Source organism: Phaenicophaeus curvirostris, chromosome 5, assembly GCF_032191515.1.
Source record: "Phaenicophaeus curvirostris isolate KB17595 chromosome 5, BPBGC_Pcur_1.0, whole genome shotgun sequence".
NCBI classification, from domain to species: Eukaryota; Metazoa; Chordata; class Aves; order Cuculiformes; family Cuculidae; genus Phaenicophaeus; species Phaenicophaeus curvirostris.
This window is the reverse complement of record NC_091396.1, coordinates 6,831,686-6,859,207: the sequence shown is the minus strand read 5'-3', so window position 1 is coordinate 6,859,207 and position 27,522 is coordinate 6,831,686. Positions and strand designations below refer to the sequence as shown.

The 27,522-nt window shown below is 40.2% G+C and overlaps 2 protein-coding genes across 2 annotated transcripts in view; both read right to left on the bottom strand.

Moving 5' to 3' along the window:
• Window positions 1-18,676, bottom strand: part of BBOX1 (gamma-butyrobetaine hydroxylase 1) — a 43,047-nt gene extending 24,371 nt beyond the window's left edge. Inside the window, exons 1-3 of the mRNA XM_069857459.1 lie at window positions 18,598-18,676; window positions 16,743-17,176; window positions 14,742-14,856 (exon numbers count right to left, since the gene is read on the bottom strand). Of these exons, the coding sequence (XP_069713560.1) occupies window positions 14,742-14,856; window positions 16,743-17,126 (499 nt within the window). The 5' untranslated portion in view covers window positions 17,127-17,176; window positions 18,598-18,676. The remainder of the gene's footprint in view (window positions 1-14,741; window positions 14,857-16,742; window positions 17,177-18,597) is intronic.
• The window catches only part of ANO3 (anoctamin 3), a 378,658-nt gene that overhangs the window by 44,192 nt on the left and 306,944 nt on the right, over window positions 1-27,522 (bottom strand). The gene's annotated exons all lie outside the window — the stretch shown is intronic.

The following is a 27,522-nucleotide window of genomic DNA, read 5'->3' as shown; positions in this document are numbered from 1 at the left end:
TGGGGTTACTTCAGGTCAAAGAACGTCTCTGAGGTCCATTCTCGGGGTTACTTGAGGTCAACCAATTAGGCCCTGGGGTTACTTGAGGTCAAAAAAATCTCTGAGGTCCATTCTAGGGGTTACTTGAGGTCAACCACTAAGGCCCTGGGGTTACTTGAAGTCATGGAGTTCTTTGGGACCATTCTAGTGGTTACGTGAGGTCAATCAATTAGGCCCTGGGGTTACTTGAGGTCAAAGAATGTCTCCAGGACTATTCTCGAGGTTACTTGAGGTCAAACAACGTCTCCTGGGACCATTCTAGGGGTTACTTGAGGTCAACCAATTAGGCCCTGGGGTTATTTCAGGTCAAAGAACGTCTCCAAGTTTCATTCTCGGGGTTACTTGAGGTCAACCAATTAGGCCCTGGGGTTACTTGAGATCAAAAACGTTTCCTAGGTCCATTCTAGGGGTTACTTGAGGTCAACCACTAAGGCCCTGGGGTTACTTGAGGTCAAAGAAAGTCTCCAGGACTATTCTCGAGATTACTTGAGGTCAAAGAACATCTCTTGGGACCATTCTAGGGGTTACTTGAGTTCAACCAATTGGGCCATGGGGTTACTCGAGGTCAAAGAACATCTCTGGAGTCCATTCTCAATGTTACTTGAGGTCAACCCATTAGGCCCTGGGGTTACGTGAGGTCATAGAACATCTATGGGGACCATTCTAGGGGTTACTTGAGGTCAACCAATTAGGCCCTGGGGTTACTTCAGGTCAAAGAACGTCTCTGAGGTCCATTCTCGGGGTTACTTGAGGTCAACCAATTAGGCCCTGGGGTTACTTGAGGTCAAAGAACCTCTCTGGGGGCCTTTCTCGTGTTTGCTATATGTCAAGTAATCAGGCTCTGGAGTCACTCAATGTGAAAGAGCTTTCCAGGGCCCCTTCTCATGGTCATCTCACATCATTCAATTAGTTTTTGGTGTCACTTGAGGTGAAAGGACCTGTCCTGGGCATGTTCTTATGGTCATATGAGCTCAAGTAATAATGCTTTTTGGTTTCTTGAGGTCAAACTCATTCTTTGCCACCATTCTAGAGGTCACCTGGGGTGAACTCATTGCACCTTATCTTTACGTGATATGAGACTCATGGTTTGGCATCATGCATATATTATTTGTTGTCAAGGAATGAGCTCTTGGTGTTATTTGAAATCAGACTCATGCGTCTGGACCTTCCGGAGTCATCTGAGATCTACCAGTTAGCCCTCTGGATTGCTTGAGATCAAACTCATGGTTTGGGATCACACTTGGTAGTCATGTGAGGTGTGTCTAATTCTTAAAACATTTCCTCGCTCCTTTCCCTGGGGTTGCAACGTGAACTTGCTTTTGCCCACCTGAGTTTATCAGGCAGAGTCTCTCCAAACACAATTAGGAACGACATGTACTCTTTCAGGTGTCTTCACCAGAATGATCCAGGGCTGCCTACTGTCATTTGTTTTCCAATTCCTTCTCTCTAGCATTGCTGCTTCTATTTCTACTGAAATTTTAATGATTTAATATTTCCATTCTTTTTACAGCAAGTAAATAAGCTTTCTTCTCTGCATGGAACTTTCCTCCAACCATTCAAAACTGTCAGCATTTCTGCTACTGCATGCGGAGCTTGTGACATACTCTCACTTGGACATTTACCCTCAGCTCCCAGACTACATTGTTGAACACAATCATCAGCATTGTCTCATGAAAACCCATCAGTTTTAGTACAAAGTCTACCAGGGCTAAGAATGATCATAAATTTTCTGAATAAAATAATTTTAATGAGGGCTGTGAGTTAGAGGAAATGTGTTCCCTGATGAAACTGAATTTTTCCTCTTACCAAAAGATTGTCCCTTCTGAAACCAAGCCCATTTTATTTTAATGGCCAAAGAACCGTAGAATCACCAGGTTGGAAAAGACCTTTGAGATCATCAAGCCCAACCACATGTCCACTACTAAATTATATCCCCAAGTACTTCATCCTCCCGTCTTTTAAATACCCCAAGGGATGGTGACTCCACCACCTCCCTGGGCAGCCTCTGCCAGGGCTTGCTAAACTTTTCAGTAAAGAAATTATTCCTAGTGTCCAATCTAAACCTGACTTGGCACAATGTGATGCCATTCCCTCTCATCCTATTACCTATTAATTGGGAGAAGAGACCCCCTTGCTACAACCTACTTTCAGGTAGTTGTAGAGAGCAATAAGGTCCCCCCTCAGCTTCCTCTTTTCTAGGCTAAACAACCCCAGTTCCCTCAGCTGATCCTCCTAGGGCTTGTTCTCCTGCCCCTTCACCAGCTTCGTTGCTCTTCTCTAGACATGCTCCAGGATCTCAATGTCTTTCTTGTAATGAGGTGGATGCCTGACTGTGAAATGGTTCTCTCAGAGACAGCAATCAGACATACCCAGAACATCCACAGTGCACAACTATGGATTTTCCCCTTCTTCATCTTTCCATAGTAAGATCCTGCATCTTACTCATAGGCTTAAAAATGCATGTGAGACACATGGAGTACGTTAGAGGAAAACGTTGTACCATTAAAACTTCTGGCAGAGAGCCACCATTCCTGGAGGTATTTAAAAGACGGGTAAATGAGGTGCTTGGGGACATGATTTAGTGATGGACAGATACAGTTGGATGATCTCATGATGATCTCAAAGGTCTTTTCCAACCTAATGATGCTATGATTCTATCACATTTTTCTGTAGGAGCATCTCACTTGCTTGTAACTTGGATAGACGTTAATGATTTGGGCTCAGGTTTTCTATGGCAGCATCTGCAGAGAATAATCCTGGAAGAACTTCAACAACAAAAAAGGATCAAAAGCGTAGAACAATGGAAAAAGCACACAGCCAAGTGAGAATGTCTACATTGGCTTAGTGGAGAAGTTTTAGTGCTTCCATTCTTCCAAGTATCAAGTTTGGCAAAGAAGTTGTTCATGTGTTAGGAATGTACAGTTGCTTACAGCTTTGGGAAATATCACCTTGCTGATGCTCCACAGGGTTTGATGTTTTTCACTTTGGCAGCTAAGATGTCCAATATTCCTCTCACACTGAGTCGTATGCTTCAGAGCTTGAGTGAGGGACATAGTAGGACCATTGGAAAACACAGGTAAGGAAAGAAATTTCCATGTAAAATCAGCAGCCTCGCAGGAAACAAGCCCAAATATAGCACCCTGTCCTTCAAAATTGTGCAATTTTAAGCTGAAACATCCAATCTCCCAAAATTCTCTCGCTTCTTGACTTCAGTGTATTCCAAATACTGACAGAGATGTAATAACAATAGTATGTTCTTCCTCAAGCTATGGGACACCTCACTAGCTTCTCCATACTGATACACAATTGAGCATCACTCGATACTCATACTTTCCATCATTCCACATATATTTTTGCACAAACTCAAATCATATTCATGACATACCAGTAGCATAAAAGAGCTTTAGAAAAAAACACTATTTGTCCATGTGGGGAAGACAGGAAAAAAGAGGAGCCTGCAGGAAAAACTCTTTGTTAATGATTTGTCTGCTTAAACTACTCCAGTCAGGTATACTTCAAGATTTTCAGAGTAATTTGCAAAATCAGTTTCATCTCCTTCAATAAAAGGCAATACTGTAGCTGTTCAGTGGTGCAGACAAACCCACAAATTAACAACTAAACACCGTGATTTCTTATTTTGACCTCAATGTTCCTAGGCCAAAATCACTTTGTTAAAATAACCAAGATTGTTCCCCCACCCTCTCTCTGACTAATTGTACCAGGAACAATTTTGCTAGACAACACTGAAACAGAAATCACCTAAGTTTTAATGGCTCCAGTGTATCCAGCCAAGAACTCCTGGGATCACTAATGTAGACAGACAGTGAAAAGGCAGGAAATTAATCATGAAGCCCAAAGCCCAACTTCTCAGCAGGACCCTTTTAGGACCCTGCCAGTTGTTAGTGCAGTTAACTTCAATTTAATTTGTCTGCGCTACCAGCAGAGGACAGTGGAAGCCACAGCTGTTGATCACATTTGGTACTTGATGACTCCTGGTGACTTTTCTCCTGCAGATGGAAGAGTTCCAGAGGCAAATGTACAGGGAGTTTAAAATAGTACAGGATTTGAAGTCAAGTGGAATGGTTGCCCATGCACCTGAAAGAAAGCTACTACAACAACTTGGTAGTGATTTTATTGTTAGAAATTAAGTTTACAAGCATTGTTAGTACATTACAACTGAAATGGCTTACTAGTGTAAATGAATCTTAGGTCTAGGTATAAGTTAAATGAAGCTGCCTTGCTAAAAAGCGTAACTGTTAACTGTTCTATTCCTTGTGTTTGCACTACCACTGATCGATCTTTATTTACAGGAGCACATACACCACCCCTGGCACATACCTGTAATTGTAATATTGCTAGAGTTGTTAATAATGAGTGGGACCAACGTTTCCTCAGAAATAACTTTTTCTATCATAAAACTTGTAGGTTGAATTGGGGGGAGGTGGTATTTTTGTTTTAATTGCTAATAACTTCAGCAAAATACAATCTTTTGGAATGATTTTTTTTTTATGCTGAAGGATCCCTTAGAACAATCAGTCAAAAGGATCAGACAATTCTTATAGCAAGTGAGCAGGGGTGTACTCTTTTTGCCTATATTTGAAAAAAAACTCCAGCAAAGGCTCTAATTCTTCTAATTTTGGTGACCGAGGTGATGTCAGAAATACCTTTAGGTGACTCCTCTGTACCCCCACTCATAGCTTTTTGAGGTGCAAGTCTACAAATAGACTTGGTAACAGACTTTCCTACATCTTCACAGCTGACAGCGTCCCCAGCATTGTGCTGCCCAGGCAGCTGATAATCCGCTGAAGGAAATTACCTGCAGATGCAGCAAGCTCTGGAGAGAAATGAGAAGGAAAAAAGGCTGAGAGAGTTGGGGTTTTTCAGCTTGGAGAAGAGAAGGCTCCAAGGAGACCTTATTGTGGCTATTCAATACTTAAAGGATGCTTATAAGAACAATTGGAACAGGCATTTTAGTAGTGCCTGCAGCGACAGGACAAGAGGCAATAGCTTTAAACTAAAAGAGGGTAGATTTTGACTAGTTATACGGAAGCAATTTTTTTAGGAGATGAAAGTAATGCAACACAGGAACATGTTACTCAGAGAGGTTGTGGATGTCCCATCCCTGGAAACATTCAAGGTCAGGTTGGATGGGGCTCTGAGCAACTTGATGCAGTTGAAGATGTTCCTGGTTACTGCAGGAAGGTTGGACTGGATGACCTTTAGAGGTCCCTTCCAAACCAAACCATTCTATGAGCTGAGCCATTCTCATGTGCTCTGTCAAAGGCTCTCTCTGGGGCCCAGAGCAGGAAAGAAGTGAACTGAAGGGTGGAAGCAGCTGTCAGGGAGGAGAAAGAGATGCATTACCTGTAAAATTAATAACAAGTCGTAAAGTTACTCAAAAAAACTGAAGTGAGGACTGAGTGGTGGAAAAACAGTGGGTCCGGAGACTGAATAAAAATTGCTTTTGGTTGCAGAGGAAGCTGGAGCCAAGTAAGGGGAGATGAGGTGCCTCAGCCCAGCAGCTTGGGAGATGAAAGCAAAGTGATGGAACTCCAGCAAACACCGAGACTCTCCTAACTGAAGAGCCACATCATAAACCCCTTTTCCCTCTTCTGTATAAATGGCCAGAAACTGCCAACACAACCAGAGGCCTCTCCCATTGCTGCATAATCTGTGGGGTGACAGCACTCTGCCCGGGGAACAGGGCAGTTTATTTCCTAAGGGGTGACTAGAGTGGAAGGTGTGGAGGAGACGGACAGCTCAGGTCTAGAAATCCTGCAGTTGCTGAGGTCCGAGGTTCTGCGCAGCCATATCCCCAGAGCCAGCTGCTTGAAGGACATCTGCTCCCACTTCCTCACCCTACCACTGAAATATTCAACACAGTATATTCAATTCTAATTCACAGGAAAAAATAAAATTATCACTGAACCGAGAGCATGCAAACCTTTATAACCTCCCACCACAGCAACACTCTGTCTCCTTCACTAATATTAGCTGGGCTGGCCACAGCACCACAAAGTGGCAGTGTATGACTACTGATTTTGTGATTCTTCTGCTGCTAACTCTCAGCTCTGCTGATTTCAGGACCAAAATAACCCTGGTGACTGAAATTTAGCAACTTTGAGTCTTGCTTATTTCACGCTTTTTTTGGGGAATATTAATAATGGTACACGAGAACGAGGAAATAAGGTGTGATCCGCTTACTAAATCCAAAAATATGAATGGCATAGTCAAAAGGCCATTTGGACATATACATCTGCCCTTTAAATTACTGTAATGCATAGAAATTGATGTAGGGTAATTTCTTTCTCTCCTGTACAAAAGGATTTATACTCCCTGAATACAACACTGCCTGCTTCCTTGCTCTTTCCTCACTAATTTCCACTCACACTGTGTTATAAATTTACCACATTATTTGCCACGTTACAAGTTTGTGTGCACAAACACTCACTTATATTCAAACCAAAGACGTTGCACACTAATGGGTAAACAGGACAAAGATGCTCCTTCTTACATTTTGTTTTGCATAAAATTTGCATTGATTCTAATCCTTTTCAAAAATCTAAGCATTACTTTTAAGTCAAGTGTTCTCTTAAATGTTGAATCAGAACTCCCATTCTTGCAGTAAAGCCATAATTTATTTCCCTTGCTCTGATGTATTTTGTCTGAAGCTGCTTATTCTTTAGAGATTGCAAAATAAAGCATGAAATGATTTTATCTGTTCCATAGAATAGTGGTTTTGTTTAAATCATATCTGGTTTACTTGGTATTTTATCTAATATTCAGTTGTTCAAGCAATCAAAGGATTAAATACTAGAAATGAGACAACAAACAGTTGAAAAATGGATATGGTGTCTTTTATAAAACACCTTTACCAATAAAAACTATTCTGTATTTCAAGCAGTTTTCAGAATGGGAGCTCTGGGGGATTTCACCTGGTGCCTGAAGGCCAAGCTGCACTGCAGAGAGATGTGAAGAGCCACGTTTGGTTCCCTCTCCAGATATAGGCAGCAAGTACAAAATGCGAGGTGCTCATGAGAAAGTGAACCCAGACACTACACAGTTAGAACATTTTTCAACAGCTGCAGATTGCAAATTTCTAGCCACTAGTATTCTTCTCTCCTTTGGCTAAGGCTAGAGACTGTCCAAGAAACACAGCACAGATACTCCAACACAAGCTATTCACATAGACCAACTTTTATACTCTACTCTGTATTTCAAAGAAGCTGTAGCATGATTGACAAGTTGTTGAATTTCACATGTTCAAAAAATGAGAAAAGTGCAATCCTCGAGGAGGATCCTCGAGTGCAATCCTCACCTCATTAAACTCCTTTTTGAGACCACTCCATGCCCTGCTGCTCGCTGTTCCAGTGTGTTTAACTCAACATACATCCTTTCACACACTTGAAAGATGGGGGAAAAACAAAATATGAATGTTTTTCTTTTTCTCCATTAAAACTTATGACATAAAAATAGCTTTAGGTACGCTGCGTAAACTGCTAAGAATATCCTTTGAAAGACCAATTTAAGCTTTAGCATTTGTGCAAGTAAATAACTATTTGAAAACTAATGGGATATTTAAGTTTTAACTTTTCCTTCCTAGTCTTTCCTGCTGTCTTATTAATAAAAATTTTCCTCATCATCCTCAAGCGAAACAAGGCACAGAGGAATATTAATATTTCAAGGAACACACCAATAGATTTTTTTCCCCACTTTGGGAAATAAATATTTGCACATGGAATTTAACTACAACTCCAGGAGTCCAAGGCTTCCCCAAGTGTACAGACTGTAAAGTTTTCTTTGTTCAAATTCCCACTTCCCACTGTGCTTACCAGAAGTTCCATCTGATGTGGGATGCCTCTTCTGCAGCCAATGGGCATGGGCTGTGATGTTGGGTTTTGGGGTGGTTTTGGGTTTCAATGAAAACATTTGGTTTGCCACAGCACTGCGAAACAGTGCATGCTCAGCATACCTGCCTGAGACTCTCCTTGATTTTGGTATAACAAATCTGCCAACCCTTATAGTTAATCTGTGGAGAAAATTCAAGGAACAACAACTCATTTGGTCTCTCTCCCAGCCAGTTCCCCTGCAGTGGAGGCAGACATCTGGTCTCACATCTCCAACTGTAGGAGCCAAGGGAGACAAGCTAAATTCAAAATGCTTCTGACTGCAAGATCAATCATTTCTCTGTGCAAAACCCATCAACCATGTGAATCTCACTAAGGTGCTGGGAATTCATCCTTTCCCAGTCTCTGCAGTGTATTCAGGAGTCAACATTGCTTACTGACTGAAGACGTTTAACGACTATAGTATTGCTACAATGTGGAAATTGCAAAATTTCAAAGAGATGGTGCAATTAAAGCCTTTTTAATGCTTAGCTACTTTGTATTACCGCTCCCTCCCCCCTGCCAAAGACAGAAAGTGGTGAATATGTGGTTAAATCCTGTCTGGAGAGGCTATAAACTGTGTCTTCAAAGTTCCAGTTCTCTCACATGAATTCACTTCCAGTGACAAGTGCAGCCAGCATCCTTAATAGTTCAAGTTTGTTTTTCCTTATAAAGGTACACAAATGCTTATAAATCCTACCTCATATTTCAGAGAGGAAAGGCTCCAAGTTCCCATCCCTTCAATGACATCTTGATGTAGCCAAGAGTTTAGTCTTTGAGCAGGAGTAATCTTTCCCTCCTGACATTTGCCAATGTACTCTGTAATGACTTTGTGATAAATATGCCAAAAGCTGAAAATGCATTGTACACTGCTCCAAGTATTACTAATCTCGGGAAATGGAAGGAATACAGCAGCAGTTGGTATCTGGGAGGAAAAAAATCCAGTGTGGCTTGTAAAGTTATTGCTATTAAAAACATGCCCTTGCTTTATGTCTTAAATTATTCCTCTTAGTCTGAGAGTTTTTACAGTATGTCTGAGTTCAAATTTTTACCTGTTCTGAACAGCATTAAGAAAATCTGTTCACATATATATGCATTTGTGCAGTGATGAACCTACCATGAACGTGGAAAACAAACAGTTCATTCTCTCTCACTCCTCTGCCCCAGCATTTATTTCTTAGATGCTTCTAGACCACTAATCAGGAGCACTTTCCAAGGAGCATTTTGAGTCTTTCTTGATGTGTGATGCTCAGGAAAAATACAAACTACAGAGCCTTACTCCATCAACAGGACCAGGACTACTTCATCTCTTGTGCAGGTTAGACTTTGGACTCAGTTGAAAGCAATGTTTGCCTTGACCCCAAACTAGCCTGCCCACACAGATTCACATTCAGCCTGTAACCAGTACCAACTCCACCCAACCTGGGTGGTTATTTCCCTACCTTACCCTCAAATGGCAGCCAAACTGTGGTATCCTGCAGGAAATCCTGATGAATGTTGAAGAAATATGAAGGAAATGGACTGCAGAGAGTGGCTTTGCAGGGACTGAGTATTAGGCTAGATGAACTAGTCACTCAACCCATTAAGAATTTGTATTGTTTCTTTCCATTCCTCCTATTTGTAAAGGTCATTTAGAGTGGTAACCCTAGTCCTTCGACACACTTTCAGTCAACCCCTAGTTGGTGTCATCTGCAAAGTTAATGTGGATACTCCTCTGCATCATAGTCATTAAGGAAAGTAAGGAATAGTATTGCATAAAGCACAGACCTTTGCAAAGCTTACCTTGACACATCTTTCTGTCTTGCTGGTAAAACATTACAGCTACTCTGGCTGTTTTTTAAAGATGACACCTTCCCTTAGCATATTCATGAAAATTTCGTGTGCAGAGTCCAACGATTTATGCTAACAACGTTAATATGACCACTTTGCTTAATACTAAATGCACCACAGAAAATGATGAAAAGCAGTCAAAGAACAAACTTGCATATTTAGAACACAAGCCAAACCACTGCCTTTACTGCACTGCATAAACCAATGAAAGTACTAGAAAGGCATAATCTCCACAGACAGAAAGAAGCAGGAAAAAAATTAAAAGCCATGAATAAAGTAAAGCGATTCATGGCAATAAAGCTGCACAAACTGGGGAGAAACTTGCAGCAGTTAAGTATAAGCTCAAGGCTGTGTCCATAATAAATGTTTTTACTACTAGTAAGAAGCAATTGGTTGACAATCATACTCCCTTTGTGCAGTTGACTATTGGATGTTTACTTACAGCAGGTGCATACAGTAAGTTGCATAGAATACATTTTATTGTGACTTCCTCATCACTTTAGCACAGATTTTCCTACAGCCTTTCGAATCTTTAGTGTTTACGTGTTAGTAATTGTGGGGTGTTTCAGAGAGATCTTAGACTGATGTCAGTTTTAATCCTTCTACTTGCTGCAACAGATCTGTGGTCTAATTGCTAATACTTAAGTCTGAAATACACATAAACTACTTTTAAACAATTCAAATTTCAATGAAAAACAGTGCAGTACTTCCTCTCTTGACCATCACAGAGACCATTACAGGCAACTAAGTTCCACAGTAGTAGCAGAGAGACAAGTAACAGATCTACACTAAAATAAGTCTTATTTATAAAGACTTCCTTCTTCCCAGTCCCAGATGAAAATGTTGTATGTTGTCCAATATTTACAGTTTGACAAATTAGCAGGTCCATAATTCTTTGGAAAAAGGACAGGAAAGCATACATCATAAAAAAGATCCATTGATGGGAAGATATTTAAGCTCTTCCACTTAAGAACATTTTTTCAAAAGTCTATATGAAAATCTTAGAAACTTGTGCGCCCCACATAGCATATTTTTCTCCCACATACCAAACGATATGAACTTTATTCCCATTTTTATCCAGAGAAACCCTCCAGCCTGAAAAATCTATCAAGAAGCTGCACTCAACGGAGACTGTATTCTTCTCCAGTATTTCCTGGTGGTAATTGATCCCACTCACGTCCTTCATTATTTTAACATGTCAGCATAGCACGTTTTTCCCACCACGTAACCACAGCTAATACAATTTCCATTGTACAATAGTAGAAATCTAAGAACATAAGCTCTAAAAGCTGAAGGCTAAGAAAGAGAAGAATGAGCCAGCGGTGCCTGGGCAGCCTTAGGTCTCACTTACGCAGCACAGTTGCAGTTGCCAAATTAAAAGTTTTATGTTTACAAATGTAGCTAAACAATTCATAAGAGTTAAAAACAAAGGTCTTGTAGAATATTTCGTGTCTTTATTGACTATTTACATTATGATTAATAAACGCTTTTGAGAGAATTACTGAGTTGCCACCTCTTTCAATTTGATAACAACAACTGGGGACACAGAAAGAGAAAAAGAAATCCCTTTTCTTGATCACACCAAGTTTAAAAAGCCATCTACATTCAAGTTAGTACAAAATGAGAAGATGGCCTTTGCCCACCTCCTGTAGACAGCGTGCATGTACCAAACAAACACTTGGAATTATTCAGGGTTTACTGTGCAGTTTGGGACAGTGCTGGTCAAACGCTTCTATACTAATGCGGGGAAAAAAAAGTCTAGATATCCTAGGTTAACTTATTTAATCTAAAATTATTTTGTCTACAATGTGTATTTTAATATTCGTTGAAGTCCAGATGTATTTTTGCTGTATTGGGACTTACGTTTGTTTATGGCAGCTTAACTCTTGGGGTCACCTTTTATTAATTACTAGTACCAGATAAATTCAAATGACCAAACTCTTTTATCAAAATGCAAATTTAAACTTTTTCCTCTTAAAATTATCATCTCTCAGGACCTAGTACAGAAACTGAAAGAATCCTTGATGCTGTCAACATGCTAATTCAAACTTTGGTGGAGCTGGATATACATCCAATATCATATTACCACATTTTAAAGGACCATCAACTTCTGAAATCTTTAACCTTAGGTTAAGACCTTAACCTAACCTAAGATTAAAAATATTATGCAAGTAGGAGCAGGTGCTACCTCTGATAATCTCCTCCACCCAATATGAAAATATCATGATGATATTTTTTATTTTCTTTTCCTGTTGTTGGGATGTCACTGTCTTGGAAAATGAGCAAATGCAATACAATGCAGTGAGAGGCCTGATACTGGAAAGCACCTAGTGTGCTCAGTGTCTTCCACAAGACTCTTCTACCATACACAAACCCTAAATTATAGAGAGAATTCACAAGGTGCTAAATCCCTCCTGTGGAATTTGTTATAGAGAACACAAATAAACAGGAGGGAAAACAAAGAGTATCCTTGAGACATCAAAAAAGGAGAAATAGAAGATGGCTCTTTTGCTGCTCTTTTGCAAGTACCTTGTAAGCTGGGCTGAAAAGAGCCTCCATGTACACAAACTCTCTATACTCATACGGATAAGATCTGGCACTGTTTTTAGAAGGGGAAACCTGACATCTTGCTGTAGAACTATTTATAGTCTCTTCCATCATGCAGTGAAAATCTGACCTACTCTTCTTTTTGAGTTTGACACACGCCTGACATCCAATATTTTCCAATCAGAAATTATGATGAAAAGCTATAATAACAGTGACACGAAGAGCAAATAGCCCCTTGCAAAAACAAACAAACAAAAAAAGTAAAAAAAAAGCCAGCAGTGAAGGTTAACCTCTAACTAGAGCAGTCCGATGAGATTGCTCTTATATTAGTTGAACCAGCATGCAGGGCTGGCATTCCATGCCACTGCCTGTAATTCTATACTGCTGGGATATGCTCAAGGGCATGCAATTTGCAGTGTGTAACTCCACTGACCAGAAGGAAGCCAATTCTAAACTTACCCCCATACGCAATGAGAAATGGGTCTCAAACCAGCCAGCAAGCAAACTCACGCAATTTATAACTGCAGCCTTTTTTTCAGCTGAAACCTGAGAAAAGCTGTGAGAAGCTGTCACAATGAGCCGGATCTTCTCTGGGAATATGAGAAAGAGCAGAATGGCACTACTAAATAAAGCCAAAATTCACGCAGGACTTAATTTAGTTTAACTTTCATAAACAACTTCCTTCAGATCCACTATGGAAAACAGAACTTGCAAAAGCATTGCCCAAAGAATAAAATGAATCTTTGGTATATATTTAACTGGATGGCTCCACTGGAGAAGAGTGGTAGCAGAACTGGTTCCTAAACAAGAACTGTATGTAGATGCTGAGGGTAAGACTGTGTGAATGTGTGCGTATGAATGCAAATCACAGCCAGTAGGGCTTCACAATGAGTGAAAAAAAAATGAGTATTACATTTGAAATACTGAAATCAGAGATCTAAACTAATTCATCTGGACATTAATTAGCATAACATTCATTTTCCATAAATCTAGATCCCCCCCAAAGGCTACAACACATCTTGCTACCTTCCAAAAGCATCTTCATTTTTCCAAATAAAAATTCATACTACCTGAAAAATCAAAGTTTCCCTGAGTGAGGTTTGCATCTTCACCATGTTCATTCTGGGAACACACCCAACCCTCCAAAATAGTAAACAGTGTAGTACATTCTTACCAAAGTTAAAGTAGCCATGAAATTTTATATCGCTGGGGGAAAAAAAGTTCATTCTGAATTATGAAGGGCCTGTTCTATGGTCTGCTGAAATGAATGGAAATATTACTCATTGCTTCAGTATTAAGCCAGATATAAATGCCTGAATCTTAAGAACTGACTTTTGTTTAGAAGAACAGATGCTAAGAGCTAAGGAATAATTGACCTGCAGAAACTGGGAAAGATAACTGGCCCCTTCAGTTGTTCCTACAGTGCCAGACAACACACAGATGCAGAAGATACTTAGGGCCACGTATTTTCCTATTTCTTGTCTTTCATGGGGAAACAAACAAACAAATCTCCCTTTTTTTTTTTTTTGAATAGAAAACACTGAAAAAAAAAAAAAGAGAATAAACCAATCACAGATTTCCCTTTGGCCGAGCTCTGAGGAAACTAATATCTAGATCCGTGTTTCATATCATCACCCTGCCTCTTATTTCTTTTTTTCTAAAGTAATACCCTTTTTGACAGATGCAATCTTAACTCTGAACACTTATCCTCAACTTTCTGCAGGAGCACATCTCACAGGAACACTGTGAAGAGCCACAACAGAAACCTTGCAAGTTTTCAGACGTATCATACTCACAACCTGAGAGGCTGCCAAAGAAACCATGATGTGCCTGACAGACCTAGTGGGTTTAGAACTCAAAAGGATGAGTGATTTGTACTGGGTAAATGTGCACTCCTGGGTGCACAAAATGCTTCTTGACCAGAAAACATGCAGTAAGCAGGGGATGCAGAGCAAACACAATGTGAACTTCAGCACTAGACTATGCTATAGTGTTACTTTTTAACAGAGGACCACAGAATGGAAATTTTTCAAAATTTTGGTTATAACTCTCTTACAATTCTAAATAATCTTTCTAAAAATAAAAATTTAAACAAGTCACATAGCGCACACACACACACTTGCATTGTTACATAGACCACTGCTGGTCCACAAGGCTCGTTTTTTGAGACCTACTAACCCTTTCTGGATGGAAAAGCCTCTTAGGAAAGCAAATGCAGCCCAGCCAGCTGAACTCCTCTCAGATCCAGAGGTTAGAAGAGGGAAAGGGTAACCATGGGCTCCTATTGTGTATGCACAGCCTGGCACTGAGCATCAGGAGTGCCTGCCACTGCTCCAGCTGGGTAGACCCGGTCCCCATGCAGGGATGTCTAACCATGACAGCCAGTGTCAGACTCCTCACATTTAAAACAAGCATGACAGATGTGGTTTTAATTCCTACCTGGCAAAAACAAATCCTCTCGCATTTCTGCTCTGGCTTCTTCAGAGAAACATCGTTTTTTCAACCACTCAGCTTCATATTCACTTGCGTGTTCATCAGGCCATGTAATAGAGATCTTCCAATAAAATGAATAATAATTTTAGAACAAAAAATCTCAAAAAAAAAAAATCACAGAGAATTACCAAAAACCCCTGAGAAAATACAGAAATTGTAATATTTAGATCAATATCACAGTTAAGCCTTCCTTGTAGCATAATGGCCAACAAGTAATGAAAACCCAACCTGAACATTATCCAAATTCTGATTCCTTTTGTAAACGCTCATTTTCACATGAACCCATGACCTAATTTACTGGTTTGTGTGGGCTGCTTTCACTGTGGGAGCTGTGCTTAGCAGAAAGAGCAGAATAACAGAAGTTGGCATGTATTACTGGGGAGAGTGCTACACCATAACCCTGAAGAGAGTAAAAATATCTTCCAAAACACTGACAGCTTGTTAAAAAAGAAAAAGAACAAGAAAGAAAGGCAAAAGAAAAAAAGAAATTCTAGGAGACAAATCCCTCTCCTAGTTTTGAAAAGCTTCCCTTCTTTCAAATACATTCTGAAAATGTGGAGTTTTTGTTTGTTTGTTTTAAATTCCTGAATAAAAGCTGGAAAGAAAGCATATGGCTTTGCTTGTCATGAACCAAAAGAGCCCAGTGCAGTGCACACCCTCAGCTGAATTCTCAAGGCTGTTTAGTAGGTATTGATTCCCATTTCACATAATTCTGTTCATTTACAATAAGGTAACATACCAGTATCCATTTAGGATTAGCACAGCACTTCCCTCAGTTCCTGAGAATAAATGGAAGCAGACAATTCCTCTAGTATCATGATACATTTACCTATTCAAAGAATTAATTTACAGGGCATTGATTCTGGCAACAATCAACTTAGGAGCCCAGAATTCTTCAAAACAGAGTCTTACCCTGTGGCTGAGTCATATCATGGTGCTGGTCAGCCTCTGCAAACTTACCCTGCAGTGAGGCTGCCCCAGCTCCTAAAGAGTTGACTGATGCATCTTTAACATGTATAAAACATATTTAACTGTAAAATGAAAGGAAGTGAGTTTGCGTATCAAAGGAACCATTACTACTGTTAATAAAACCTATAAAATCTAAATGATACATTAAGTTTTTATATGTCAGGAAAGATTAAAATTGATAGGGAGGGCAGGTCCCGTCCTGTCTTGGACAATAACCTCCTCTATTTAATAAAAAAATGCTAACATAGAATAGGTAGATGGAAATACATATATATATATATATATATGTATGTATAGATACTAGGCCAGCTCTCAATATTAACTTCAGCTTTGATTGCTTGCTCTGAGATGAAGTTTTTGCACATTAGAAAGTAGCTAATAAACTGATATTTTTGTTATGGATTAAGGTTGTTTTGCAATTTGTTTTCCTGATTTTCAAGACATTTACTTGGAGAATAAAGAGGGAGAAACAGACATCTGAAAGTGTAATTAAAAGTGTGGGAAATGCCTATATTTTCTTTTGTGCATTTGCTGATGAAGAAACATGCAGCAGAACTTTAAAAGGCACAATTACATTCTACAGTCTGAAGCCTGGTTTTCTGTGCTCTCTCTATAACATCTATAAAGTGAAGTTTCATTTATAGATGGGAAGATACAAATTCCCCAAACTGTGATTATTGCTAAAAGCTTTGCAAATTCACGGTGGGGTTTGCAGGTAAACAAATTGTGGTTAAAGTATAACCTGGGACTGTCTCTAGTTTACAGATTAACAAATGTTGTCAGATGAATTTCAGGAGAGGGTGAATGAAGGTTTGAATCATAGAATCATAGAATAACCAGGTTGGAAGAGACCCACCGGATCATCGAGTCCAACCATTCCTATCAAAATAGGAATATATCAAATATATAGGAATATATCAAATATATAGGAATATATCAAATATATAGGAATATATCAAAATAGTTTGCTTCAAATACCTTTTTTTTGTCTGGCATAGTGACTTCCTTCACCACGATGTTCACATCCAGGTCCTCAAAGAGCAGCCTGCGTGCCTTGGCGGAGCGCAGGAAGCAGTGAGGACACTGGCAGTTGTCCCTCAGCCAGACGCAGGGGTAGCAGCTTTCGCTCCCGTCCTCCCACTCCACACGGATGAAATGACCGGCATCCAGAGCTTCCACCTTCTGTATCCCTAGGTTCATGCTGAACGGTCGGGTGGTGTGGAACCCCAGAGCAGCTCTCTGCCAGCGATGCTGAGTGGTCCTTGTGAGCAGGCTCCTGCCCTTCTGTGCTGGCGGCAGGCAGCACGCTCTGCTGTTGGGGACTTTGGCCCTCAGCAGGGCGTTGGCCACCGCCCTCCACATTTGGGATTCTTTAATGAAGTCGTCAGAGGCAGAATGCCTTCCTGGAGTTCCTAAAACACAGTCAAGAGCAGTTTATTACTGAAGGAGTCAGCTTAGCAAAAAGATCATTTTAAGACAATTCTCCCTTCCTTGTGCTTAAGTCTTTAGGAACACTCATTACCTGTTATTTACATTTTTTTGAGGACATATTCAGACCGACCTATTAAAAAAAAAATCCCTTAATTTAGCAACACTTTAGTTCTATTAATGATCTTGGACACCTTTGCTTTCTGCATACAGTTCAATACACATCACGTGAACAGACTTTTAAAAAGACACCTCGAGATGAGTTCCACAAATCAAAAGGAGGAGCTGCTACCAACTATGTTCAAAAGCGAAATCTTTAAAGTATATATTCCTTAATCCCTGCTGTGGCTACTATGGAAAAGAAAAGACAGGATCCATCTCTTGTAAACGTGACTTTAGCTGCAACAACAGAGTACAAGGTCTCCTTTCTCCTTTCACAGCCAGGCTGCTTTCTATTCTTTCTTTTCTGTTTTTGCTTTTTTTCATTTATTTAAAGCTAGCTACATACTGTACTGCGGAAAGATGACATATCCAAATCTTAAACTAGAAAAGTAATTCTGGTCTAATGTTTTTCTTACTCAGAGAAATACTAGGCCTCCCCCTGAATCAATAAATCATTACATATACTTTTAATAGACTGTTTAGCCATTTCAAAGTCTGCATATTTGTTCACTGTCTTTTCCTGTTATTTTTGTTCTTAAACTCACAAGGCAAAATACTGATGTCCCACCAGGACTAAAGTCTTCCCAGTCACCTTCGTACAGGGAAAACCTCACTGACTTCAGTATTTTGACTCACAAAGACATACTGGAGTTGTCAGAAGGGTCTTTTCATTTTTTCCTTGGCTACAAGTTAGAACTAGGTTATACAGGACCCTTGGGTCTTCTTTTGGTTTTATTTCATCTGACTGAGTCTAGCAAAGCAGAATACTGATCTCTGCTTGCTCTTGTTTGCACTCAGTAGTCCCATTGGAGCCCTGTAATTTTGCAAAGCAGTTCAAGCCACGGTTATGGGGTTTTTTTGTACAAACATAAACCTCTTTTATCCAAACATGATTTCATATCCAGATTGAATATCTTTCCTTTTACATAAATATGTACACATACATACATATGTAAATATACACACCTTAATTCTAAATCATTATTCAAGTACTGCAATCTTCCTTCTACTTGTTAAGTATCCTCCTGAGTTTTATCATGTATGACTGCAAAAGTGTGGTACAGTTTAGGGATTTTAACACATGTTAATTGGATACTTATTATAATCTCCTTGAAACAAGACAAACGGTGCAGCAGAATGAAGTTTTCCAATATACTGAAACTTTGGAATAACTGGTGTCAAACGAACCAAAAAAACACCACAAACCCCACAACTATATTAACATATTGTAAACTTTTACTACCTCTGTACTGGTTTCAGTGTAGTTCTCTGTTGAAGGCAGTGGATTACCTGATGGTGGTGGGTCAGATCCACAAATACACCTAAGCAACAAGAATATAGTTTAGATAGCATTAGGGCAATAAACATACAGGAGCACAAGTCACAAAACCATTGCCTTAATGCTTAGACAACTCAGAGACTGTTGATACACACAAAGTTTTCTGAATCCATAAAATGCTAATACTACCCATTTCCAATGCCAGCATGGTGCAGACAGAACAGAGAATCCTCACGCATACCCCATATCCAGTTTACTTAAGATTGGCGAACAGGTTGCTGCACATCAGAAAAACTTGCAAGGCAAGATAGGGTAAAGAAAGATCAGAAAATTCCTGACGTCTGGACAATACTGAATTGTCCCACATAAAGCACAGCATTTGCATTCACCTGAATTTAAGAAAACTGCTAGAAAGCATATGAGCAACATAAATGGTCAGATCAATTTATTCTGTCTATCTTTCAGTGCATAAGGAATTCAAGCACAGAGCAGTCTTCCCAGAACCAATTACCTTTGGGCATACATATACCGCTGTATACTAAAAATCAGTAGGCAGTCCTGTAGGCGTTTGCTCAAGACAAGACCATGAGAACCAGAATTTGCTTTTGAAGTTTAAGGCCACCAGGAAGCTCATCTGGCTTAGCAGAGGGGGACAGGGGAAATTCTGAGAACTAAATATCCATAATGCATCCACCCACATAGTTCATTGCATAGTTTATCTATCAAGTACTTCAAACATTCATGACACCCATCTGTCCAGTGGTTCATATATTGGTTTCGTACACAATTTTCTCATTTTATTTAAGTGGCTTACCAAATGATTTAAGTATTGCTCACTTGTTTAGTGTTTAACCTAAGCAAAGGCTCCTCTCCTTTTCACTTTAGCATGGAGGTTATAACTACCTGGATGTTGTATATAAACTTCTTACAAAATAAGTTTCTTCAAAATGGCAAAACTAGGGACAGGAAAAAATATTTAAGCCTTTACTCTCTGAATGTTTTTCAGGGAAGATTCATTAGTAAATTTCAAGTCATAGTTGAAGCTTTCCATATTCAAAGTGCTTCTAGGCATCTCTTGTTTTACCATTCAGTTAAGAAAACTGAACTTGATTCTAAGAGACTCCTTACAGTGATAGAAACCGCATTGGCATTTTCTCTTATGACAAGAAACTGAAGTAAGTTTACTGTCTTCCTATCACAGATGTCGCTTAATTGGTATAAGTTCATCTGGTAATGGATAACACAGTTGTACAAAATACATTTCAAGCAGAATCTCTTATAAATCCATCACACTAAGTTTTGTAAATGCTTTAGAACAAAAGGTCAATCTAAGAAAACCCACACGCAATCAGATGAAGGCAGATGCAGTTTCTAGATAAAAAAGAAGAATTAAACTTTTCCCTGTAAGGAATTTGCACCTTTGCTTGGATGTGGGGAGCTTGTACAGCACGGTTCACCTCACCTAAATTCAGGCACGTACCAGGGTGACCTACACCTGAACATCACACATGCCATCCCCAACATTCCTAGCAGGCACACCTGGATGACAATTCATCTTACCTTTTCAGAAACCTGCTTTGGGATGAGGTGAACAGAATCCTTATTTCTGCCCACTAGCTACAAAAAGAACCTCAGCGATCAGCTCCAGCATGGATGTTACACTATCAGTTCTTACATTCATCAAAGCTACTTTCCATGGCATTAATTTCATGATTAACTGATGCTTCTATATACAGACAGCCATTACTACATTCAATTCACTAAATGTGATACCGCTGGGAGAATCACGGATGGTGGCACCCCTAAACTTCACTGCCACACAAAGAAAGCCTACCCTACTGTCAGTGGTACCCTAGTTCTGGTTTTGATGTCATCAACCAAAACTATTGTTCATCACAAAGTACTGTGTTGAATTAATTCCAGTTTTCATAGCCAGACTATGAAATGACAACTGCATCCTGCAGAGAGAGTGGAGGAGGGGAAGATCTCCTTCACAGTATGCACGAGCCCTTGATACATTTAGGATAGGAAGATATTCCACTGGACACTTTGTAATATTAATAAAAATAATTCTATGTGGTTTTTAAAATACTTGAAAGATCTACTTTGTTTACTGTTACTCTCCCCCAAGACTCCAGACCTATTTAGATCCTTCCTTTGTGTCTATTAATTAGAGACAATGAACTTGTACCTGCATAACACTACTGTTAATTAGGACAGAATTGGGGCCTCCTGCTCCAGTTTGCTAGTTATGCAAAAGGAAGCCATGAAAATTATTACAGAAAAAATATTTCCCTTGTGATGACGTTAAGCACTTACTCTTTAAATACACCTCAGTGTTTGCATTAAACTTCTCTTTCTGTCTTCACTATAAAGCAGTTTTTGTGGTTAGCCACCTACCAAGAGAAATCTTAAAACCATAAAAAGTCTGTCTATTGTTTTTTCTTGAGTTAGTCATATCACGGTGTCATCATTAAAATGAAAGCCCAGACGAAAATGATTAAAAATATCTGCTACAGCATGCCCTCCAGATATTTTTCTTTTTAGACACACAAATTAAATAGATCTGCAAGTCTACTTTTTGTCCCATACACACAGCATCACAGCAGAAACCTCTCCCTCTGGTAGGATTGTTTCCAGTTTACATCAGTGGGGTGCGAGACTATTCTGAGTCATGTTCTTCACAGAGGCCACCTGGCATGTCTTCTTCACTGGGATATTCCAATAAGACATTTCATACCAATCAGGGCTTCATACCACCAACCTGCTTCTACCTTCCCAGCTGGGACCTCTGTGTGAAGTGAGTGTCAGGCACACGGAGCCCCTTCTTTCTCACACGTATCGTGCAAGACCTGGATGGTCACACTGTCCACCTGCAGGTTGTAAACACAGCCCCCGGGCACTCTGACTCTCTCAGGACTCCAAGGAAAGGGTAACCACCTCACACTGGAATGACAAAGGTAGCCTGGTGCTGGCATCCCTACTTCCTAGAGCAATCTATGACAGAATGCATAGAGCTGGGATGAAATATTCCTCAAGCAGCACTAGCAAGCCCCTAGCTTGCATATGAACAAGAAACACCTTCCTGATGGCTATTCCTGTATTCCCTATTCCTACAGGATGCTGTAAGGAAAGATGTCCATAAATTGGACGACTTTGCCTAGAAATTGTGTTATTCTAGATTTCTAATTAAGTGATTTCTCTTTACATTGTGCACATATAGGACATTAAAGTGAGCCTGCAAATAGCAGTGAAGAACTTGGAACCTTTCATACCAACATCTTCAGAAAATTCTGCAATTGCTCTCTTAAAAGTACTACACAGAAGCTGACTATTTTCCCACTCTATGACAAAAAAAGCATTCTTCCCCTTGTACTGCTGAGTGTATCTATAAACGGTGTAGGGGGGCAAAATGACCATTTCCATTCCTGACCATTCGCACAGCGAAAAATACTGGATTATATTGGTGCTTTCTCAAAACCTTTATGTTAAGACACAATGCTAAATGCTAGGGAAGAACAACTTTAATATCTCAAAAACTGCAGCCCAACACAGCTGAGCTGCTGGTAAAAAAAAACAAATCCAAATGCCCAGTGCTGATGGTGCCAGGCCACTGCAGAAAATGCAGCTCTTATTCTAGGAGGCTGTTGAAAATGCTCAATGGAATCAATCACACAACATGGGTTCTCTTATTGTGTTCAGTGTAGTTTTAAAATGCTTGACAGTTGGTTAGAGGTTTGCCTTGTTACTTTTTTTCCCCCCAAAGTTTTATGAAAAAAGTAGGCTATAATCTCAAACTAATGGAAGCTAAGTTACCAGCCAGAGTCCCATGAATTTTTTCCCCTTGCCCCACAAAATCTTTCATACAGACACTTATCCACGTGCTGCTATTTTACACTTGAAATTGCATTCTGTACTAAAGTAGAAACAGAACTCACAGGTTCACCTAAAGTTAGCATGCTCACAACCATTGTCAAATCAAATCACAACTGATAATGTAAAACAAATTCTCAGCATTACAGGTCTCCACATTTCTTGTTTCTGAGCTACTGTATGAACCTGGGAGACACCATATGTAACTCTGCTTGAGTTGCCAGATCTCAGATATGCGTAGTTTTAAAAAAAACAAACTACTCATAGCTCCTACAAATCACACAGTCCTACCTGAACTTTGTCCCAGACTCACGGATTTTCTCTCCATGTTGTCATTATTCATTCATAATCCTCAGCAGCATGGTAAGGGCCAGCCGGGATGCTGACAGGCAATTATATTTTAAGGTGATTCCCATCACCTGGAGGCCATGCTTTCAGTCTTCCCCAGCTCTCCAATTAGAAAGCAATGCTCATTATTCTCTTCAATCTCCTCAAACCTCACCCCTCCAGACATCTTTTGCTCTCCCCTCTTTGCTAATAGCAGCAGGATGTTTATTAACTCCACCTGCACAGCTACTTAAAAATTTATTCCTCTAAACAGCATATTAAGACCACTGAACTACAGAAAACAGAGTCCACTGGAGCAGGTTGCCCAGCGAAGTTGTTGATGCTCATCCCTGGAGCTGTTCAAGGCCAGGCTGGATGGGGCTTTGAGCAGCCTGATCCAGTGGAAGGTGTCCCTGCCCATCGTTGGGGTTTGGAACTGGATGACCTCTAAGGTCTCTTCCAACCCAAACCATCCTATAATTCTCTGATTCTATGTTCTTGTCACGTGAAGTTAAGAAGTTGCAGAGAAACAAAAGGTATAATTATTCTATCATAACCATGTTTTAGCCATGTTTTGAATCCAGTTTGCTGCATCAGAAGCTGGTCCACATAACATCCCCGTAGGATGTAACAGAGGTTAAAACCGCTGCCAGCTGCACTGGCACCACAGATGGAAAAACAAACCCATCTACAGGAAATGCCTGCACTCGACTTACTTGGAACTGAGGTTTTATATCCCGTCAGCATTGCCCGAGTCAAAAATCAATGCAAACTACAGAAAAATAATAACCCTAGAGTAAATACTTTCATTGCAAGGCTGAACTTCCCCATCTTGTATACGGGCACACCAGAAAGTCTCTGCAGCACAACATTTGCCTGACGCGGCTGCTGTCTCAGATTACAACAGAAACAAAGAGCCAACTATATACCATAAGGAGGAAAAAAAGGCTGCACGTTTACGCAGCTTCATGACTGCACAGTTCTGCGAATGAAAGCCTAGGAAGACACCCTGGCTGAAGGATTCCGTCCCACCCTGGCTTTCAGGTTTCTAAATCCGCCTGGTTAGACTACATGCCGAGGGAGCTCCTTGGCATGGGCAGCTCGCCCAGGGAGGACGGGATGAGGGCTCCTCTTCTCGCTCGGACAAGGACCAGGGGCTGTGTTGGGCTCCCCAGAGAGGCTGGAAGGATGTTGGAGCCCTGCATCCCCGCTGCCCCCTCGCCCGGCTGCCCTTACCTGCACTGCGACGCCTCTCCCAGGGAATTCTCTTCAGGGAACCTCTTTCAGGCTCCTGGGGAGCTTCCCAAACCCTTCCAGCTGCCTGCCAATACTTAAAGGGGGATGCAGGACAGCTGGGGAGGGGCTCTTTATCAGGGAGCACAGGGATAGGATGAGGGGGAACGGTTTTAAGCTGAAAGAGTGGAGATATAAATTAGATATTAGGAAGAAATTTTTTATTGTGAGGGCAGTGAGGCACTGGCACAGGTTGCCCAGAGAAGTTGTGCCTGCCCCATCCCTGGAGGTGTTCAAGGCCAAGTTGGATGAAGCTTTGAGCAACCTGACCCAGTGGGATGCCCCTGTTCATGGTAGAGGGGTTGGAACTGGATGACCTTTAAGGTCCCTTCCAGCCCAAACTGTTCTGTGATTCATAAATTATTTAGGCCCCTGCAAAACACACCAGAGAGATGGTGACTTGGAGTGTTCCTTGTTAACGCTGTGCTGACCTTACACTTAGAATCATAGAATCACAGAATCACCAGGTTGGAAGAGACCCACAGGATCATCGAGTCCAACCATTCCTATCAAACACTAAACCATGCCCCTCAGCGCCTCGTCCACCCGTCCCTTAAACACCTCCAGGGAAGGTGACTCAATCATCTCCCTGGGCAGCCTGTTCCAGTGACCAATGACCTCTTCTGTCAAAAATTTTTTCCTAATGTTCAGCCTAAACCTCCCCTGGCAGAGCTTGAGGCCATTTCCTCTCGTCCTGTCCCCTGTCATTTGGGAGAAGAGGCCAGCACCCTCCTCTCCACAACCTCCTTTCAGGTAGTTGTAGAGAGCAGTGAGGTCTCCACTTGACTGAGGGACAGGCTTTTAAAAGGCATTTGGTCTTGATTTGAGAGCAATGGGTAGGAGAAGCCATCATTTCCCATGGCTGCTTCTCCCCTGTGTGTTACGATTCCAAGATAGGTTCTTTATATGCTAGATATAGCCTACAGTAAAACACCTTTACAGGCAAGATTTAGTGGGTCTAGAGTTAAAAATTACTGATGTTGTGGCATACAAAATCCCTGCCATTTCAGAAGGGGCAGCCCTTGTCTGCATCCCCTTAGTTAATGGTGCAGGTGATTTTGCTGTCAAACAAATCTTGTCAGCAGTAAACTGCAGCCAGATGAGCTTTCTGGGAATAAATTTTAAAATCTTATTAACATATCATGATTATTTAGTGCCCAATATATTCTGTCTGGCAAATACATTAATGCTGCATTTGTTTGAACAGTGTGTTTCTTGTGGCTGAAATTAGGGAGGTTCTAAGAGACAGAAATATGGTTTGTGTGTTTGAAAGAAATGACGGGTCATAGCACCTACTGGTTTTCCGCTGGAGCTGCCTGTGTTCATCCTCACATTTTCAGTTGGTACTGCACTGGTGTCCCCACCTTCTTCATTATACATAAGCTGGTGGCATGACTGACATGAAAAAGAAGAGCTGAACTAAAAGGGAAAACCTTTACTTACCTCTGGATGGGAAGCTTTTTCTCAGCTGTGCATGAGCTACCTGCTCTGCTGGACACTCAGTGTCCATACTGTGGTCTGCAAGGCACCCAGAGAAGTCCTGGTGCCTCAGTATAGCCAATAAAGGTAAAAACTTCAACATTAATGCTCCCTAAGCAGAACTTTTCGAAGACAGTAAGGTATTCACAAAGATGAAAAGTTGGCTAGTTGGATGGAAACAAGTACATGCAGAAGTGAAAATATTCAATGACTGTTCAGAGGCTGTCTAAGCATTTTGGCAGTTAAAAAGGGCTAAGACCGGGTCTGTGACTTATAGGAAATTAAATATTTTTGTTAGTAGTTATCATTCAACATCTTCAACAAAAAACAATCTTCAAGTGCCAAAGTCAGTGCTGTAATGTGTGGAGTCGGATATATAACTTTCTCTTAAGGAAAGAGTGACAGAAATTCATTGCTTTCAAATTAGGTCCCAAATCCATTTTCCACTTTTCCTTCACATTCTTGCCTTGCTTTTCCCCCCATTTTCTCTAAGGAACACGCATATTCTAGGTTGTCATGGCTATCTTTCCATTGTTTTTTTATTTTTTTTTATGTTTTTAACGTATGCTTCCCCTGTCCCTTGCCATTTAAATGTGCTATTTTAAACCAGGAGCTTGAAATTTCTAAATTATTTTCAAGGTTTGATAGACTGAATGTCTGGCAGATAATTGGGTTCATTTTATATATACCGTGACAAAGTATATACTGTTTACAAATCACATTACTTATTTATACCAGAGTTTTAATTACTCTTCGCTAAAAAAAACAAACAAAACCAAAACAAATATAAAGAAGAGAATTCTGTACCTGCAGATAATTTATAAGGAGTACATATATTATTACGGGTGTCAATCACTAATCTGCAATTGGTAGCTCTTAGGAAAGGGCACTCTCCTTATGCTGAATGCTGATCATTGCTTGAAAAGCCAGTTTTTTATTTCCAGACTTTTCTTTTATTAGCTTTGCTACCTATTACATAACACTCTGTTTCTCAAGTATTTTTGCCTCTTTGTTTTCTTTTATAACCGGTGCACACCCTATTAAATGCATACTGATTGAAAGGGAAGAACATTTCATATTGTGCATGTTTATAATTACTTATTTTTACTAATTAAATTTACTAATCAAGTAAATCAATTTGTTTCAAGTATGGAGAAACAAATCATGTTGTGTCTGAATAATATATTCAGAGGTTTTTAATGGGTGAAACCTGTTATTAACATCAACTTAGTACATAAGCATACACAAAAATCCCCATCAGGCTGAAAAAAAAAAAGAATCAGAAGAAATTCTGTTTAGACCTTAAGAAGAAAAACTGTACAGAGGCCAAGAACGGAGACGATTGTTTTTTTCAAGCCAAAAGGGGAATGTTTTGAGGTATTATAAACATAATAATGAGGGTGAGAGAACTGAAATGGTCGTAAGTCTCATTTGGCAACAGCACTCCAAGGAGTTTGGAAGACTGGGTCTCTATTTTTATAGGGAGTGTTACATAATATGCAAGTGGAAAAGTATCCTGTCCAAGTGGAAATAAAAACAAACTGCCTTCAAGATGACATCATAACTCAGCAAAATATGAGTCATTACTGTTGTGCTTGTATTTGCTGAGTATCTATAAAAGAAGGAATTTTGAAAGAGGTATGCTAGAAATACTATATAACAAAACTCTGGACCTTATTTATTTGACAGTACATTTACGTGCCTTTTTGGTGTCACAACGTTGTTTTGCTGAAACGTGCACTGCATGATTAGTTCACTGATTCCCTTTGGGCTTTACCCTGTTGCTATCATTCATAGAGGGAAGCACAGTACCCTGGGGGTTATGCCATAGGTTTTCATGTGACTGCTAGGCTATGCAGTGAGTTACTGCCAAATAAATTGAGGTTGGCAGCAAGTAATAGGCAAATGCCATTGCAA